This window comes from Mangifera indica, chromosome 15 (genome assembly GCF_011075055.1).
Source record: "Mangifera indica cultivar Alphonso chromosome 15, CATAS_Mindica_2.1, whole genome shotgun sequence".
Taxonomy (NCBI): domain Eukaryota; kingdom Viridiplantae; phylum Streptophyta; class Magnoliopsida; order Sapindales; family Anacardiaceae; genus Mangifera; species Mangifera indica.
Genome location: NC_058151.1, coordinates 11,246,679 through 11,267,204, shown reverse-complemented (window position 1 = coordinate 11,267,204; position 20,526 = coordinate 11,246,679). Strand labels below are relative to the sequence as shown.

The following is a 20,526-nucleotide window of genomic DNA, read 5'->3' as shown; positions in this document are numbered from 1 at the left end:
AATGTAATTATTATACATATTAAAACCATTAATAAATATATAAATCTATCATACCGAATATAATAAGTTTAAATCAATAGTACTTCTAATACACCAATAAAAAAAAAACAAATAAACTACAATAGTTTTTTACAAGTTTATTAAAAAGAGTTACTAAATTAAAATTAATGTCTTTAGATGATGTAGATTTGGTATTGGTGATGCAATGTTAATTTCTTTGTTGATTCGAATTAGAAAATAAAAATTTTGTGGATCGAAACTTTTAATGTCAAATGAAGAAAATTACGGATATTGAGGATTTTGTTGTCATGATGTTATAAAATATTTTATTTTAAATTTTCAGGTTAGTTTGGATCAATTCAATTTAATTTCATTCAACTCACTTGAATTTCGTTCAACTCTAATCCAATCCTTTTTTTGTGATCAACCCTACCTTGACCTAAAATACTTTTCGTGTTGAAAATCATAACTCTAACCTAATTTTTTTTGTGTTATATTGTATTGAGTTAATAGGTCGTGTCAAATTTTTTCAGGTCTATAAATTATGAATCTAATTTTTATGAACTAGACTATATAATTTATCAATAAAATTATATGTATACACTTTGAGTATACGAGATGAATATATAAATGATGTGATAACATATAATTAAATGATTTTAAATTAAAGATAAATTAACACTCAATCACATGATAACACATTATTTGTGTACTCAAAGTGTGTATATACAGCGTTGCTTATAATTTATGAACTTATTAGGCCAAAGGACTATTTCCCAACCAAAGTATGATGGTTTCCCAAAGTATGATGGTTTCCCAAAGTTTCTCCTGTTAACTTTGAAAATCTCAATTTACTCATCTATAACCGTTTAAATCTGTTAATTTTAAGGGTAAAATCATCATTTTATATTTAATATTAAAAATAAATTTAGATATTTCATTTTTCTCCCCTAAATTTAAAAAACTAATTTTTCTCCCCTAAACCAAGTTTGAAAAAATCACATTGCCCCCTCTAGGGTTTAGTTTCAAAATTCGTTCACTTTCTCCAACCCCATCGTCAGCCATCTCTCCCTCATAATGGTTTCCCTTCCTCCGATGGCTCGCTTAAACTCCACCCCAACCCCTCTGGCATCGAGAAACGTCGTCTAAGAAGATGATTGTCTTCCCATATGAAGACAAGTCGTCTTCCCAGATGACGTCTCTCAACGCCGAAGAGGTTGGGGTAGAGTTCAGACAGGTCGTCAGAGAAAAGGAAACCACTAGAAGGGAAAGACAGTCAGCGATGACATCGGAGAAAGTAATGGGATTTTGAAACTAAACCCTAGGGGGGAAATGTGATTTTTTTAAAACTTGACTTAGGGGATAAAATTTTAGTTTTTAAACTTTTAGGGGGGAAATGAGATTAAATTTTCAGGGGTTAAGTTTTTATTAAATTTAATCAGCCATGGGTGGGTAAATAGTATTTTTCAAAGTTAACGGGGGAAACTTTGAGAAATCAGCATACTTTGGGTGGGAAATAGTCCTTTGGCCAACTTATTATTATATATGGTTTGCTACTTTATTTATGCCAACTAGAAAGTATCATTTTTTAAAGCCAAAAGACTTATTCCTGCACAAGGTTTGTTGAACTCCCAAACCGGTACTTGCTATGTATTGAAGTATCAAACTCTCACCTATGGCTACTAAAATTAACAAATTCTATTAGTTTTAAGGATAAAATCATTATTTCATCATTACCATTTAAAAAAACAATTTATATCATTTTCCCCTTTAGTTGAAAAAACTAACAATTTCTCTAATATTAAGTTTTAAAAATTCACATTTTTCCCTCTAGAGTTTCATTCTCAGCCCATCATTTCTAGTGACGGGTATCTAGTCATGACCTATTTTTCTCTACCACCAACAGTCTCCTTCCTGACTCAATCTCTTTTGGATTCACCACGAGCTACCTTCCGACGTCATCTTTGTTGTCGATGAAGACGTTTCGTCTTCGTCTTCATTTACATCTTCATTGACAACAAAGATGATGTCTTTGTCCACGCCAAAGAACAGGGAGGTCCAAAAAAGGGGGAGTTTGGTTGCCAGAGGGAGAGAGCACTAGAGAAATTTTATCGGAAAAATAGAAACCTAACGGAGAAAAATATAACTTTTTAAAATTTAACTCTAAAAGGAAATTATTAGTTTTCTAAACCAAAAAAAGAAAATAGAGTAAGAAGATGATTTTACCCCTATAACTAACCGATTCTGTTAATTTTAATATTTCATAGATGAGAGTTTGGTATTTCAATATTTAATAGGTACCAATTTGAAAATTCAAAAAACCGTAGGGGGGAATAAATCCTGCCTTTATTTAACAAGTTTAATTTCATTTGCATAAAACAATACATCACTTAAAACTTGTTCGATATGAAGGATGACTCCTCACATAATTATATATTAATTCTAAAGATTTTGAAATGCCTCATCAAATAAGTATTTACAAATCAATATCACTGTGATTTAATTATTACGAAGTTCTTTTTATGGTTAAATTTGTGTATTGGCCCTTTTTTAGATGGCAATCACTAGTTCCTGAAATGCGCCCATAATCCTTGTATAGTTTCTTTTTTTTTTTAAATAACAATGAATCTCATCTGAACTAAATTACTAATTTTGACATCGAATCAATCACATTAAATAGAATAAATTTCAAGTCCAATGATTGATTCCACAATTACTGAACTAGGTAAATCAAGAGTTTAATCTTGATATACCAATAGAGAAGACTTATGTATTTTATACATTGAGTTTTCTATTTTGTCACTCAAGCTATCCCTTGATAATTATAATTCTTGTATAGTTGTATTAGGTTGGGTTGAGAGATTATTTTTCATTTTTGATGAAATAAAAATTTGAAAAAATCAATTCTAACCGATCAATCACTGAATTATATTTATTTTTTGGAAAGGATTGTTTACATTTTTATTAAAATATAAAATTATCATTAACACTAATATAGATGTTAAACTACTAATATATCCATATTAATTTAAAATTTTATTACTTTGACTTTTAAAAAAAATTAAATATTTAATCAACATTAAAATGTTAAGTTTTGTTATATTTTTTGGGTGTGTAATCATGATTTTTTAAACTATTAAGAGAACTATTAAATTTTAAAAAATTCAAAAACACTTTAAACTTTTTAAAATTTTTAAAAACCTTTGAATTTTTTTATCAACACTCTTACCATTTTTAAAAATTGTAATTTACTCTAAAACATAGGTCATTTTGAAAAAAAATAGAAAAATCACTAAAAAATAACATTCTTCTCATTTCATTTAATAAAATTCTCTAACGGTAGACTTGGCCACGGGACGGTTTGGCCCATAAACCAGACCGAAACCAACCCAGATAAAATCAGAACTAGAACCAGATTGAACCAGAATCGGAATCAGATTTTGATAGTTCAGTTTCGGTTTATCTAATTTTAAACTTTGAAACCACCAATTCACATCCAGTTTATGAACCGATAGTTAAACCGACAGTTCACATCTTATGAACCAGAACTTTTAATTTTTTTTTTTGAATTTTTTTATTTTTTTTTAATTTTGAAAAGGGCACCAATGGTCCCCTGCATATTTCATAAATTTTGCTGGGGACCATTGGTCCCTTGCAAAATTTCAAAAATCTGTTTCCACCCCCCTTTTGTATTAAATTTTCTCTATATATATCTATTCAATCTCTCAACTCTTCCACTCAATCCTTCAAATTCTCTTATTTATTCTCATTTCTCATTCTTTCAATTCTTAATACTCTCTCAATCTTTCAATCAAATTTTATCAAATTTTCTCAAATTCAATTAAATTCTTTCTTTATTTTTTATTAATTTCAATTTCTATTTATATTATACAATTCATAATTAATTGTATAATTTATTCATATAATTAATTTTATTTATTATTTATTTATTATCTTTCATAATTAATCATAAATTTATTTATATAATTAATTTTATTTATTACCAAAAAATGACAAGTAGTAGAAATTATTCGAGTAGGAGATTCGGTCAATATTCACATATCAAATGTGAATGAAAATCAATTTATAGATTATTTTTCAACACAAAAAAGTGGAAGCCAATATGTAGAAGTGGAGTAGCAACAACAACATCAACAACAGGTGGAGATGGAATAACACTTCCAAAAAATTCCTACCTCCGATATTTTCGAGATTCATTTCAAGAAAATATAAAAAGAAAATAGTAATTTTGAAGTTGCTTGCAATTATTGTAAGCAAATTTATAAATTCAAATAAGGAGGTGGATATAGGACATTCAAAAGGCCCTTGGAGTCGAAACATGCAGAAAAAATAGAGCAAAGTAGAGGTCAAACACAAATAACCGAATATGGTTCTCCACATAAATCCTTATTTATTTATAGTGATAATAAAAGTAAGAAAGAATTTACAAAAATGATAGCAATAGATCATTTAGCATTTAGTTTTGATAAAAATTTAGGTTTTAATAATTATTGTAAAACTGTATTAAATCTTGCACATAAAACTATTCCAAGAAACACATTAAAAAAATCATTATTTAGTTTATATAAAAAATAAAAAAACTTAATTCAATTTTTTATAAATTTTGATGGACGTGTATCTATATATAGTGATATTTGAAGTGAACATTGACAAGTTCACTTTTATATGGGTATAACTTGTCATTGGATAGATGATAAATTTCAATTAGAAAAAATTTTTTTAGTATTTAGGGTGTTTGATGACAGACATACAACTGATAATATTTATAGAATAATTAAAAGAATATTAGAAGAATATAAATTAGTTTTTAAAATTTTTTCAATTTCATTTGATAATATACGTTCAAATACGGTCTCAATAACTGATTTAACTAAAATTTGCGAACCCAATTTAGGTGGTAGATTTTTTCATATTAGATGTGCATGTCATGTATCAAATTTATGTATACAAGATGATTTAAATTGTCTTAATAATTATATTAGTTAAATAAAAATAGTAATTTCATTTTCATGGACACATCCCTAAACTATAAAAAAATTGGGTAAATTTTGTAAACTATATAATAGAAGACCAAAAATATTTCCTAAAAATGTGCCGACTCGTTGGAATTCAATATATGAATAAATCAACAAGTCTTTTAATTATAGGGATTTATTGTGCACATTTATTTCACAAAATGTGTCACAAGTTACATTATATCCCCAATATTGAGATATTTGTAAAACAATTTTAAATGTATTAAGAAATTTTAATAATGTAACTTATACTTTAAGTGGGGTTTATTATCTCACTTCTCATTTGTTTTTAAATAAAATCGTTAATATTATTGGGGTTTTTACAAGAAGCCAAACAAGATGTTATTCTAAAAAAAACTATTTTTTAATGAAAACAAAATGGTTAACTTACTATAAAAAAATTCTAGAAATTTTTCTTGTTGCTTATTTTTTTTATCCTTAGATAGTGTTAAGATTATTTAACATTATATTATGAATGTATGCAATTAGATTGTGAGGATGAAGTTAATATTTCATTAACTATAATTAACATTATAAATTTAATTAAAGAAATTTATGCTGAATATTCATTAATTTATGGTAACCAAGGTGGTTCTTCTTCCTCTCTACCACTTATTATCCCATCATTAACCCAAAATATGAGTTATGATGATCGTATTATAATGTAAAGGGACAAAAGACCAAGAGGAACATTAGACTCCACCTCGGAGTTTGGTGATAACAATATAGATAAAGACTTTCCAATTCTAGAATGGTGAAGTCGACATGCATCAACTTTTCCAACATTAGCAACTATTGTTAAACAAATCCTAGTAGCACCAGTATCAATTGTCGTAGTAGAACAAACTTTTAGTCAAGGGAGCAATATATTGCATGAGAGGCAATCAAATTTGGCTCTCGAATCTATTAAAGATCAAGTATGCGTGGACGATTAGACAAGACCTAAATTACGATAACAAGATATAAAAGTGGACTTAAATGAAGAATCGTTTGATTTAATTACGGATAATTTGATGGCGGAAACCAATAGTCAAGATAGCGTAAGTGAATGATAAGGTAAGAGGGTACTGCTAGCTATCGGATACGCAAAGGTAAAAGAACTACGTAGACTTTAATTCTTCTAAACCACAAGAAGATACGTAAGAAGCTTAATTAAAAAATTAAGTCCAAGTCTTTCTTTTAATTTTCAATTATTATAATTAATAATTTTAAAAAATAAATCAGGGTCGTGTATTAGAATTGATGGTTCAATGTCGGTTTCAAATCGAAGTCATGAACTAGAACTGTCGGTTCAATGTCAGTTCCGAATTGATTACAAACCGTCTTATAACGATTTTGGTTCAAAGTTTTTATTTTTTTGAACCGTGAATCAACAGTTTCAGTTCATGAACCGTGGCTAGGACTATCTAGCAGAAGTACATGGTAGGTAAAAATTTGATTTTTTGAAACTTAAAGGATAAAAGCTACGCTTTCAATAAACCTTAAGTGGAAAATAGTTTTTAACCCTTGTATTAATAGCCTTTTCACGTGAGTGAAAATCAGTTAGTTTTGAAAACGTGACCCTAATTTGAATTTTTTTTATGAGCGGTAACTTGCCAAAATTTTGTCTATTGTTGAAAGGAATGAAAATTTCAAATTTTGAGTAAAAAATATATTTTTTAATCAATGGGTACCATCAATTATGAGCATTTTTAAATTAATAAAATTATACATATACCTTTTGATACATAAATAAATATATATTTGATAGGCATTATCATATAACTGATGATTTTGAATAAAAAAATAAAAAAATATCTAATCATATAAGTATATATAAATGTTTATATATTTATATATTCAAAATAAATACTTATAATATTACTCTTTTTAAATTATAAAAAAGTCACAAATTTTATGTAAAAAGGAAAAAGAAAGAGAAAAAACTATGCACATATACAAAATTTTTGTAGATATTATTATATCAGGTTGTATGGATATATTTATATATTAAATTTGTAATAAAAAAAATTTGGTTCCCATTGTTGTGACTGAAAGTATAGTTATCAATATCTTACGATATATAATACTTATCTAATGATACAATACGATATGATACATATAAAAAATGATACATATTATAAGATATATCAATTAATATAATATAATAAACATATCATACGATACAATATATATTACTAATTCAAATCGATATAATTATTAAAAAATGATATAATAAAGATATAAATAAAATAATTTTTAAATTTTTAAAAATGTTTATAATATTTTATAAAATATTAACTTATCAATTAAATTTTTTTTTTATTTTTATTTTTTATTTTAAATTTATATAATATAATATAATATTTAATATATAATTAAAAAATTAATTTTTTAATATATAATACGAAAGGTAATTAAACTACCGTGGATGGAGGGACAAACACGTAGCAACTTATTAGCCTTTGATGTCCTGACAGTGATAACTGTATCTTTCCAATCCTCCAAAACGCCTGCATTTTTGTATTGTACCTTGTCTGTTCTGTCTTTGATTTCTTCATAACTCAATTAAACCAATGCTTTTCTAATCACAAAGCTTTAGGTTTTATCATTGCCCGGTTGTTTTTAATCTTGTAAAGTCTTCTCTTTTATCAGTTAAACTTTCCTTTTGGATAATAATATATGATATTGCATGACAGGTAGAAGTGTGGTGGAATGTTTCGACGGATCTTTCATAGTAAAAAACAAAATAACAGAAAGCCTAATCATGGAATAATTTGATGGCTGGTGGCGGTACATCCAACACACCTTCTTCCTCTGCCGTTCGATCTTTTATTCCTTAATTCTTTTTTAATCTTGCTGCTCAACTCAGCTCACTCTGTCAACTTCAACACCAGTCTCCGCTTATTCTCCTTTGTAAGAATTTCTCGGTATGTCTCTCAGTTTCATGCGACTTCCTGCATGCATTTCATATGTAACCCATGTGTTTTCTTCCATGTTCTGACCTTTAAAAACTGCTTATCTGAGTGTTATGGAACAGGTTAAATATGGATAGAAGAGAGTTTGATGATAAAACAAGAAATGGGCCGGTGAAAGCTGCAATTGATAAGTATGGAGGAAGGTTTGTTGACGGGACTTCTTCATTAGAGAAACCCCAGATGGAGTCTCAAGAGGTATAATTATCTGGGTGATTTCTTTTTAGTTGTTCTTTTGATTCAGTATGATGGATTTTGTTTCCCTTTTGCTGTTTGATTTATTGTATTATGTGTTTATCCTTTTGAAGAATTCTTCTTCAAGAACAAGAGAGCTCCGTAAGGCCAGAAGAGGTATCGGTAGGTACAGAGAGAGCAGAACTGTAGCTGAGTCAGGGAAAGCTCAAGCTGAGCCTGAGCTATCTGTTGCAAAAAACACAATCAAAGATGTTGATGAAACGCTAGAGAAGTCCAGTAGGAGTATGGAGAGTTATCAGTATGCGGAAGTGATGAGAGAATTGGAGGCTGTGAAACAAGAATTGAGTAAACTTAAGCTGGATATGGTTTCTGTATTGGAGGAGAAATCACGGGCGGAGAAGGAGGCTGAGCTTACTACCATGAAAATGTGGTCAAATTCCACTGTAGAGACACTCAGGAAGGAGATTGAGGAAGTTAATGAAGAGCAAGTGTCGCTTGAGTTGGCTCGAATTGAGGCCTTGAAAGAATTTGAGGAGGTTGAAGCTCAGAGAGAGAAGGAAGCCAGTGAATTTTCATTTGCAATGGAGGAAACAAAGAAGAAAAAGAAAGAACTGGTTGAAGAGATTGAACAGTCTAAAGAGCTTGAAAATAAACTGGCTGTCACACTGCGTGATGTTAATGTGTTACAAAATGAGCTAAAATATGTCAAAGGATTGGACAAAAGGGTCCAAAGAAATGACAGTTTTAAGAATACAGAAAGCCATTTTCAAGAATTGGAAGGTTCGCCTTTGTTGAGGTCAATCACAGAAGAATTGGAGGAGGCAAAGAAGGAATTAGCTTCAATAAGAGATGAGGGTTTTCAGTTTATGGCTTCAATGGATGTAATAAGGAATGAGTTGAAGCATGTGACTGAAGAAACGGAGCAGTTAGAGAAAGCAGAACATAAGTCGGACTTAATTGTTCAAAGTCTCAACTCAAAGCTACTTAGAGCAAAATCTAAGTTGGAGGCTGTTTCTGCAGCTGAAGAAAAGGCTAAAGCAATTGCAAGCAATCTGTCACTAACTGCTGAACAGTTAAAGGCAGAAGCTGAAGCTGCAAAGAAGGAGAAGGAGCTAATAATGCAGGAAACTGCATCCATCAAAGAAGAAATTCAGAAAACTGAGTCTGAAATTGACTCAACTGAGGAGAAGTTGACGGCTGCAATGCAGGAGCTGAATGAAGTGAAATCATCAGAAGCATTAGCTCTTGAGAATCTTAAATCTCTCATTGAAAACACAATGCAATCAAGAGCTTCTGCATCGCAGAATAGTTCATCAATTACCATTTCAAAGTTTGAATACGAGTACTTGACTGGACATGCTGCCGGGGCTGAAGACCTTGCAGATAAGAAAGTGGCTGCAGCTCAGGCATGGATTGAAGCTTTAAAGGCGAGCGAAAAGGAAATACTGATGAAAATCGAAATGGCTCACAAGGAAATCCGAGAAACAAGAATGGACGAAGAGAAATGGACTGAGAGATCACTTTCAACAAAGCGAAAGGTTGAGGGAGAAATAAGGAACAGGAGACAAAGGGAGGAAAAAACCCCAGAAACCAAAATCTTTCAGCCCAGATTATCAAGAAAATCTATGAAAGCCAGCGGCAATTTTACACCATCGAGACGAGCAAAGTATCAGATATCAGCCTCCCCTTCAACTAGGATGTCGCAGTCGACTTCCTTCAATGTCAAGAGGAAAACAAAGGTGATGCCAAGTTTTGCCAAGTTATTTAGTGGCAAGAACAAGGACTAGGATATCAAAGCTTCTTGAAGATCCATAGTGTATTCAGAACTCACCAATACAAGCTCCCTTATTGTCTGTTTAGGACTGTAAATTGAATATCAAGCAACAGAAATTTCAGAGTTGATCAGCTGATATTTATGCAATAACTGTTTGTCTTTCAAGTTTCATCAATTCATACTTTGACATTTTTAGAAAAGTTGATGAAATTCTGGTTGAGTGTGTTGGGCATTCATGTATAATAATTGAGAGTTTGTTTTGCATCTCATATACTTAACACATGAGAATAAGTAGAAGTAAATTTGGGTGAAAGAAAACTGTGTGAAACTCAAATAAATCTGTTTGTTATACTGGATGTTACATTTTAATCTAAAACAACTACTATGGTTTTTTTATAAGTTGGTGTTTTGTTATAGGGTTCTTGTTTTTTGTTGACATGTTTTGACTCTGTAATATTGCCATTGTAGCTTTCCCAGTTGCAGGCAGTATTAATGGAGTTAAATAATTATAAGAGTTGGTGTGATTACCTTCACTTTGGGGGAACTTTCATGTTGATTTGCCTAACAGTGATCATCTGAACAATCAAGTTCGGTCAAATTTGTGACCTTTATTAAAGTTATGGAAGGTCTAGTTCTGAATTTGATGAAGATTTAATAATGACAAAGGAAGTCAACAATGTTTTTAGGATCCAATGATTGCGATAAATAAAAAACTTATTTACAGATCAAAATTCAGCTCGCAGAAGGGAGGTTGCAGCTTCTTTCATCTGTACATCAAACTCTCATTTAGAATTCTATTTTATTTCATCTCTATCTGCCTTTATGGCCCTACATCAACCAGAAGGAAGAGTTAGGCAGCATATCGGTAATAGTTGTGACAAGCTTTTTCCTTTAATAACTTCAACTTGGCATTTAAAATTCATTACCCAGTAAAAGCTTCTAGTCTCATCTAAGGTTGGATTCGAGCAGAACCGAACCCAAACAAGGTAAAACTCATTTTGGAGCTCCGGCTTAGCTCGACTTGTATTCAACTTGCTTCATAGAATGGGAGTTCACATTCGGTTTGAGTTCATGTAGACAAGTCAAACTCAAATCGAACTCATCAAACTCGTTCGCTCGAATTTGATTCACTTGTAGTTTATGTAGTGTAGTTTAAAAATTTTTTTAAATATATTTTAACTCGGGCTCAAGTTTGAAAATGTCAAGCTTGGGTTTTAGCTTATGATTGATTTTCAAATATATTTTAATTCGGATTCGGGCTTGAGTTTATCTATGTCAGACTGGGTTCAAATTTATTAAAATAAAGCTCATATCAAGTTCGAGCAAACCCACTTCGAATCTACCCTTAGTCCCATTCCATTATACATTTTGCCATTCCAAAAGGTTCCTGATATTGTACTGTCCAGAAACCCAATGGATTTGACCACGTTTATCTGGAAGATGCAGTTGAATTTATTAACAACTCCAATTGTAAGGTTTCTAGATAATATATCATAAACTGAAGACCACGCCAAAACCCAAGTCCACAAAACCACAAATACAATGCATTAATCAGTCAATTTCTTAACAATTGGTTGGACTATGGAGTCATTAGTTGTTGTCAAGCCGTCCCTACCGGACCATTTGATTGCTGACTTACCCAGCTATCTTTATGCACCAATCATCGCCTTAACTCACGCTATACACAACAATATTACAACCTCATCCTCCTTCTGTCAACCATCTCAAGCATACGATCACTATTCCGTCTAAATTTCTTCACTACTTTAAAACTTGAGTTTGCGTTTAGAAAAAAGAAGCATGAAGCTATCTTTTTTAATGAGCAATACTTTGCATACCTACTTTTTGATACACAAATACATATACATATGATATGTCTATTATGTTATTAGATATTAATTTATTTTTAATTAAAAATTATCAAATCACTTGATGACACTTATTTGCATACACAAAATAGATATACATAGTTTTATTTTTTTTTAATTTCACTGCTTAAATTTTTATTACAAGTTTGGAGTATGGTGCTTAACTTCCTATTTATCTTTGTCTGGAATCAGAAATGCCAAAAGTAGCTTTTCAGTCTTGCAGTCTCGAGATGACTTTGCACTTTGCGTGAGCTGTATTTGCCCAGTCAACACTTTGAACTTACAAAGGGCTGCTTCCCGCATAAAAAGTCATGTAAAGTTTATAAATCACGTAGAATCCTCTTTGTTTTCTCTACAAATCCCCACAACTATACCTTTTGAATTCGTAGATTCCAGATTATGTCTGCCAGAAGAACTCTTTTTTATTCAGCTTTGAATTTCTTCAGTTACTCCTTCACAGAGATGGTTTTTCCATTTGTTTTCTTGGTTTTCCTCCTATGCAATTGTCTTTCTGTGGTGACTTCTCTTAATGATGAAGGACTTGCTCTTCTATCCTTCAAACAAGCCATACAGAACTTCCCAGAAAGCTATCTAAACAGCTGGAACAACTTGGACGATAATCCATGTGGACCAAATCCATGGAAGGGAGTTGTATGTAGAGAAGGAAAAGTGTTTTCTCTCATCATTCCAAACAAGAATCTGTCAGGGTTTCTTTCGCCTGGTCTTGGAAAGCTCTCTTTTCTTCGCTGTCTTAATCTAAAGAATAACAACTTCAATGGAAGTTTGCCATTCGAGCTCTTCAATGCATCAAATTTACAGAGTTTGGTGCTTTCAGGAAATTCATTTTCTGGGCTTGTTCCTACTCAGATTGGGAATCTAAACAATCTATTAGTTTTAGATCTTTCACAAAATGCATTTAGTGGCTCCCTTCCAGATGGTTTTGGAACCAATCTAAGTGCACTTCAAAAGCTCAACCTTTCTTTCAACAACTTGAGTGGTTTGATCCCCAAAGACATAGGCGAATTGTCAAGTTTGAACGGTACTCTTGATTTGTCTCACAATCTCTTCAGTGGTTCTGTTCCAGCAAGTCTAGGAAACCTGGGAGAGAAAGTGTACATAAATCTCAGCTATAACAATCTCAGTGGCCCCATACCTCAAGAAGCTTCTCTATTGAGTTTAGGACCACCTGCTTTCATAGGCAACCCTTTGCTTTGTGGTCTCCCTTTGAAAGTTTTATGTCCTCCACACATTGTAGCTCCATATGCTAAACCCTACCCTTCTGAACCCTCTAATATACTAAAGAAAGTACATCATTCAAATTCCTGTGCAGTGATTGCAGGTGTTTCCATTGCCACAGTTGTAGGCATCTGCACCGTTGGTTTGTTGTTCTATCACAGGTACAAGAATGCTTGTGCCTGCAAGTGGGGTGATGATGTTGGCAGCTGCCCCTTTGAAGAAAAGTTGACTCTTAGACAGAAGATTTCCTGCTTTACCAAAAATGACTTTGAAACTTTATCAGAAATTATGGAGCATTACGAATTTGTGCCATTAGACTCACAGGTTGATTTTGATCTTGAGCGACTTCTGATAGCATCTGCTTTTCTTCTGGGTAAGAGCAGAATCGGCATTGTGTATAAAGCTGTTCTGAACAATGGGCCAACTGTGGCAGTGAGAAGATTGGGGCGTGGAGGTTGGCAAAGGTTCAAGGAGTTCCAGAGTGAAGTAGAAGCAGTTGGAAAGATTAGGCATCCAAATATTGTCAGTCTCCGTGCTTACTTCTGGTCTGTCGAGGAGAAGCTTCTCATCTATGATTATATACCCAATGGTGATCTTTCCACTGCACTTCATGGTAAGCTTGCCCCTTAGAAAAAAGAGCAAATTTTGATACTTTCTTCTTTGCCATCCCAATGTTTATAAAGATCTTCCATGATAATCATACATGTTTAACTTTATTAGGGAAAGCTGGAATGTTACCTGCCAGACCTCTCTCTTGGGCCATTCGTCTTAGAATCATAAAAGGAATAGCAAATGGCTTGGCCTTTCTACATGAATTCAGCCCCAGAAGGTATGTCCATGGAGATTTGAGGCCTAGCAATATTCTGCTTGGGCAGAACATGGAACCTCACATCTCTGATATTGGACTTTGCCGCCTTGCTAATATAGCTGAAGAATCAGAAGCAGGCCAATGCGAACAAGTGACCCCTGGAACACCACAACAAAGTTCAACACCACAAAAGAATTCTCCATATGAATTTACAGCAATAAAGTCTACCTTGAGCAGTTCTTATTATCAGGCTCCTGAAGTTTCAAAAGTCAGAAAGCCAACACAGAAGTGGGATGTATACTCATATGGAGTAATCCTACTAGAGATGATTACTGGGAAGCTGCCAATGATTCAGATAGGTTCCCTCGAAATGGATCTGGTTCAATGGATTCATCTCATGCTTGAGGATGGGAAGCTGATGATAGATATCTTGGACCCCTGCTTAGCTTGTGATCTCAACAAGGAAGACGAGATAGCTGCGGTGCTGAAAATCGCTCTTGCCTGTGTCTGTAAGAGCCCTGATAAGAGACCTTCTATGAGGCATGTCTTTGATAGTTTGGACAGACTAATATCATCCATTGAACAACAGAACATGCTTGATGAAATAGCAAATTTTGCTCAATAAAAGAAATGCAAGATGAATGCTGCAATCAATGAAGGGAAATAAAGATTTTTTGAGTTAGTATCACAGTACATAGTTATAGATGTCCTAAGCTGGCTGAGCTTTGGTAAATAGGTCTTCCTTCCCAATATTGTATTAGATTCTTCTTTTCAAATTCTCTTGAATTATATATTTTCTAGTAACATTAGTTTTCATTTCTGATTCTAATGATTGGCTAGCTATTCTGTTAATTGCATCCAACAGTGATGCATACAATACAGTAATAAGTATTCAAGAAAATTCTGTATTTTTCAGTAGTTGAATTAGAATTCAACAAAATTGAAACCTGCTACCAAGTTAATACAGAAATATACTACTGTCTGCCAACACACCCTATGACCATAAAGATGTTACTTAGAATGACATTATGGGAACCAAAAAAGGTCCATTGCTTCAGAATCGTGTCAACTAATTCAAGCACTTATAGAATGATAATTCAAATATATCAACAAGTTACTTAACTGGTTGCAGAAAGTTTAACACAAAATCTTATAGAGGATGATGACCAGGGGAAGGAACTTTATGCCAATATGATGTTAAGAAGTGTCTCTTGAGAGGTAACTAAATTCTCATCTAAACTGAAGTGTGAAGAATAAGTTCATCAACAAGATGCAGGCACCAACAGAATATTGTTGGACAAAATAAACAGTTCTATCTAAGCATTTAAACAAAATATGCAAGATAGAAACCAAAAATCATAATTTGCAGAATATAAACACTAACCTCCTGCCATTGCTTGATGAATTCGCTGCTGAATGAACCACTGAAACGTGCTTGTATACTGTGTCTTCTGAGTGATTCAACTTTTACAGTAATGGTGTATGTATCTCTTTTGTTGCTTACCCAGGGACCTCTCAAATATATCCATCCTCCCATTAAGGATGGAAACTAAAGAAAGTGGAAAGGAGTTCCAAACCACTTTAGTGTTTCCATTAACTGCTTATACCAGTTACTAAATGGAGAAGAAACTGACAAATATGAGTCCGACCATCTCAAAAGGTTAAATTTTTGGTGACAAAGAACTCAAAAGAAAGAGGAACAAAGAGCCTTCAGGGTGAAAGCAAAATCAAATGCGTCGCTGACAGGTGGAATGGATAAGTTACAGTTCACAACGTTTCAGCAGATTCACAACTTATTTTCAACAATGCTTGTCAGCTATCATGTCCAAAACCACATTAATATACACAGGCATGTTCCAAATCAAGTATTTTTAATCACTATGGAAAATAAAACTTAAAACAAAAAAAAAAAAAAACCCAAAAAATTGTAAGTGAAAGATGTGTTGTCCCAGGCACAGACTGATTTGATTTTTTTTCACCACCCAAAACTTGACTGCCATCAATGATGCATATCCTGATCAGAGAAAATGCATAAATGCATCACAATAAAACTATACACCAGTTCTTGAAACACACACCTTCATTGAACTTTCACTATATAATCTCAAACACTTTAATCTAATAACATATGGAGCATTACATGACATACAAAGACAAAGAAAAAGGAAATGGAGGCCGATTTCTCTAATTGTATCTCAGGCAGACAACAAATACCCCGAAAATGAGAAAAAAGCGATAGCATTTAAAGTTACCCTGACTCGTCTGCCAAAATTGTTTCTTCTCTTCGGATAACCAACTCATTTTGGCTGTGAGGTTCTGGCCTATTGGTTGACGTCGTCCAAATGCAACTCATTTTGGCGCAGCTAATGAATTCGCAGAAGCCTGAACTATTTTAAGAGATGGAATCTCTGACACCGGTTCAGGAATCTTTTATATATATATATATATATAAATAATTTTAAATTAAAAATAAATTAACACCAAATTATGTGATAATATATATAAATATATATATTTAAATATATCTATATAATTTTATTAATATTTTTTTATGCATTTCATTGATAACTATAGAGTATATATAAATACAAATAAAATTTAAATATTATCTTAAAGATAAATTATTTAAAAAATTATCGGTTATACTCTTCTAACAAAATTTGGTCAAATTTGACAGTTATAAGTAAAAAAAATAATTAAATTACTTTTTTTAAGGGTAATAAATAAATTTACCTCTAATTTTGATATTGAAACAAAAAAACTCATATTTTAAAGAATTTAAACAAAAATATCTTAAATACTCAAAAAATATCAAAACTACCTTTCTTTTATTTTTATATAAACTATATCTCTTTCTTTATCTTTAATATATACAATTTTACTTATTATCTGAGAGAGATCTATGGAGAGAGAAAATAAGTTCATGATCGGGATTTCAAACGAAAAGAAAAAAGATCGTGATATCAAGGTAGTTATACATGCTATAACTTCAATCGTTATTATTTTATTGAGAATACAATTATATGTGGTGTTTTATATAATAAATTAGAGTTGTGTGTAAAAAGTAAATTGAAAAAAATTATAAGGGGTATTTTGTAATTATTAAAATAGTAAGGGGTGAAATAATATTTTTTAATAAAGGCTGTTAGAGATATATTAGATAATATTTTAGGGTAAAATGATATTTTACAATATAAGGGTAAAGTGATATTTTTACAAATTATTGTTACATCAATCAAACTATATTAATAATTATAATATGTAATAGAATTATGGAATAGGTGTAATTGTGCAATAGAAATAAAATCACGAAATTCAAACTTAATAATAAAATAATGTAACACGAATTTGTAAATAGTATTTTCGATCATGTTATTTATGTTGATTATATATTTTATTGAATTAATCTAAATAGCTGGACATGTTTCAATTAGATATAAAAGGAAATAGATAAAAAATGGTGATAATGTAATAAAATATATTAGAGATGATAGGAAATTGATTAAAATTCCAGAACACACGATATTCGAGAGATTAATCTAAATGGTAAGCAAAAGGTGTGACATAGATCGAATGATATTTAACATTAAGAAAAGTATATCGAATGATATTTAACATTCAGATTAGTATGAAACCAAAACATCTTGACAACAACATCCTTGTTAAAATTTCAAATAATGAAAATGTTGAGGTTTTTAATAGTCTGTCTAACTTCTTTAAAGAATATATTCTAGTTTTTGTAACAACTATAGTTAATGATGATAGTTATGAGATTCAACAAACAGATAAGGATTTACAAGGTGTTGAGCCAAATAGTTATCTAAAAGATCAAGAGATTGGTTTAGGAGGGATTCAAAATATCATGATAAATCTGAAACAAGAATTTTCTCAGGAAGACTTTACATACTTAAATGATGTTGATGTTGATGTTGATGTATTGTAACTTACTTACACCAGTGAAAATATGTCTTGTGAATCCGATCTGTGGCCTTTGATAGAATATATATATCAATATTAAATGTATGACTGAATCAAACGCTTGTCATAATGACAAACTTGTACGAGTTAAATTACATGTCAACTCATCAACTCAAAACCATAACTCTTCTCTCGAGTTCGTCTTATTTATCACTCTGAGGATGAAAGAGTGTATTAACATTCCACTGAATCGGCTATCATTCAGATCCAATAAGTGTATGAAACAGGTACATCGAAACATTCTCAAATAATGCTTTATTAATATTTTCTTAACTATGACTCTTATATCTCTATATCTACGTGTAGTAACTTGAGTCTTGAAGTGTTTTTTCATGAGAAATCTGATTTCCCTTTTTCCCTCATCCCTTTTTCTTTTTTATTGAGCTCTCTGTAACAAAATTAAATTACAATTATATCAATTTTATATTAAAAATGATTCAATTCTAAATATAGATGTATTATTCAAAAAATAGACTTTAAATTTGAATTATATGTGTTAAAAAACTTTAAAATGCAAAAATTTTATTTGCCCCCTTATATGAAAAATATCAAAAAAACCTATAATTTTACAAAAAAAATACATTCTATCACACCAAAACCTACCATGTGAATTTGCATGACATATAACTTTGGAAAAAAGCATTTTGCCCTCATCACACGAATTTGTGTGTCAATCACACTTATTCTTGTGGTTGACCTGTGAATTTATATGTCAACCAATTTCCCAAATTTGTAATTTTGCCCCACCACAGTATTTACTGTTTAAAAAACTTGCATTTTGGCCCCCAATTGCACAAATTCATGTGGTCCAGAGAGTTTGAAAAATGCACAAAATCTCCCCATCTCCAAGAAATCTCACTACATGAATTTGTGTGGTCAACGCGACATTCGCATGGTCGCTACCGATTTCGTGTGGTGAGATTTCACCTCCCAAACTTCGTTTTTCAAACACCATTTCAACAATAATCAACTTTACAACTAATCTAACACAAAAGCCTTAAGAAAATTTATCAAAATAACCAACAAATCAAACAATTTCATCAAAATTTTCAAATCGGGACCCTAAGTTTAAACACCCAAATTTTATATCAAATCGACTAAATCTTGAACCAAAATGCATAAAGACATGACAAAGATTATTTTACTAATCTTTTTATCCATTTTCGTTGTCGAAAAAGTCGTGAAAATCCCTTGAAAAAATGGCTCAGATAGAGTACGTGAATCATGTGGCTGGGTAGTTGTGTTTCGTGTGCCTGGGAATGATGTCTCATTGTTTTCTTTGATTTTAGCTTGAAGGGCATTTTGGTCTTTATAGTGAAATAGGGCATTTTCGTTTAAAGTTCAAAATTTTGGGCAATTACGTTTTGAACACCTAAATTTTGGACAGTTTAATTAATTTCCCTTATAAATAATTATTTTATTTATTTAGAAGTAATAAAAAAATATTTGTATATTATTTTATTTATATATTTTTTGATATAATTATTCTAAAATATATTTTATCAATATTACTTTTATAATTTTTTTAGATTATCTCTTATATTATCTATCATATCATAATTGATAATAAACAATTATAATTTTTTTATTATTTATAAATCAAACAAAATAATATAAATAATAAAATATAGATTATGAAATTAATCTTTATCTACTTTCAACTAAACGCCCTTCTAAATAATATATAAATCAATCAAATCACTTCATTTAGGAATTAGAAAAAATTTCCTTAAATTAAGAATTAGATAATAATATCTCAAATCAATCACGTGTCATCATTTAGGAATTAGATAAAATTAAATATTGTAAATTAGGAATTTAATGTGATCAAATATTTATAAGAATAAAAATTATATCATATCATTGACTTATACAAACTTAATGGTAAAATAATATCTTTCCTCTTATATGCCCCTCAAGATGGAGCACTAAAGGAGATTCCAATCTTGGTCTTAAGTGTGAGGAAACATGAACGTGGAAGAGGTTTGATAAGGGTATCAACTAGTTAATATTTGGAGGAGACATGAGATACTGTTAAAGCACCATTCTAAACTTGATTTCGAATTTAGTGAAAATTAATAGCAATATGTTTCATGCGAGAGTGAAATGCTAGATTGGAGTAAAGATACATCGTACCAATATTATCGCAATAGATCACATGAAAGGTAGGGGCAATGATACCAAGTTTAGTGAGCAAAGGGACATACCCAACTTAACTCAACTAGAGTGGTAGCAACAAACCTGTATTCAACTTCAACGAAAGAACGAGCAATTATGTGTTGTTTCTTGGAGCACTAAGAGATAAGGTTGTGTCCAAAATACACAATATAAGCACAAATAGAGGTAAAATCATCTTTACTACCTACCCAATCAACATAAAAGAATGCATGGAGAGATAGAGATGTGTTATAAGGCCATGATCAATTTTACCACAAAGATAGCATGGTACTCGTTTGATCACATTCTAATGATCGATGATAGGATGACACATAAACTAAGCTAACTTATTTACTACAAAGGCAATGTTAGGCCATGTGAGTAAGATATACTAAAGGCTACCAACAATTGTGTGATATTTAGTGAGATCTAGTAGTGTTGTTCCTAAGTGAAGAGAAAGGGTCTAGTAAATGATGATTAGTGTTGTAACAACTTTCGCAATGATCATGTTCGTGAGAGC

At 31.2% G+C, this 20,526-nt stretch overlaps 2 protein-coding genes and 1 long non-coding RNA gene across 3 annotated transcripts; 2 read left to right on the top strand and 1 right to left on the bottom strand.

The window, feature by feature from the left end:
- The first annotated feature begins 7,572 nt into the window (after positions 1–7,572).
- On the top strand, positions 7,573–10,159 carry LOC123197824 (protein PLASTID MOVEMENT IMPAIRED 2-like). The gene is made up of 3 exons (XM_044612243.1): positions 7,573–7,945; positions 8,056–8,188; positions 8,299–10,159. Exons 2-3 carry the CDS (start codon positions 8,063–8,065, stop codon positions 9,970–9,972), a joined length of 1,800 nt encoding a protein of 599 aa, XP_044468178.1. The 5' UTR covers positions 7,573–7,945; positions 8,056–8,062; the 3' UTR covers positions 9,973–10,159.
- Positions 10,160–11,935: 1,776 nt separating this feature from the next.
- On the top strand, positions 11,936–14,687 carry LOC123197823 (receptor protein kinase-like protein ZAR1). The gene is made up of 2 exons (XM_044612242.1): positions 11,936–13,676; positions 13,784–14,687. Exons 1-2 carry the CDS (start codon positions 12,227–12,229, stop codon positions 14,494–14,496), a joined length of 2,163 nt encoding a protein of 720 aa, XP_044468177.1. The 5' UTR covers positions 11,936–12,226; the 3' UTR covers positions 14,497–14,687.
- LOC123197825 lies at positions 13,553–16,283 on the bottom strand. The gene is made up of 4 exons (XR_006497929.1): positions 15,256–16,283; positions 14,100–14,389; positions 13,802–14,029; positions 13,553–13,688 (listed from the first exon to the last, which is right to left on the bottom strand). It is a non-coding gene; the product is annotated as an uncharacterized LOC123197825 (long non-coding RNA).
- Between the last annotated feature and the right edge of the window lie 4,243 nt (positions 16,284–20,526).

What these genes read in the sequence shown, in the direction of transcription:
- LOC123197824 (XM_044612243.1), top strand. Translation starts at nt 8,063, where the DNA reads ATGGATAGAAGAGAGTTTGATGATAAAACAAGAAATGGGCCGGTGAAA. An exon ending in CCCAGATGGAGTCTCAAGAG is followed by an intron (nt 8,189 to 8,298) that starts GTATAATTATCT and finishes ATCCTTTTGAAG; the next exon opens with AATTCTTCTTCAAGAACAAG.
- LOC123197823 (XM_044612242.1), top strand. Translation starts at nt 12,227, where the DNA reads ATGTCTGCCAGAAGAACTCTTTTTTATTCAGCTTTGAATTTCTTCAGT. An exon ending in TCTTTCCACTGCACTTCATG is followed by an intron (nt 13,677 to 13,783) that starts GTAAGCTTGCCC and finishes TAACTTTATTAG; the next exon opens with GGAAAGCTGGAATGTTACCT.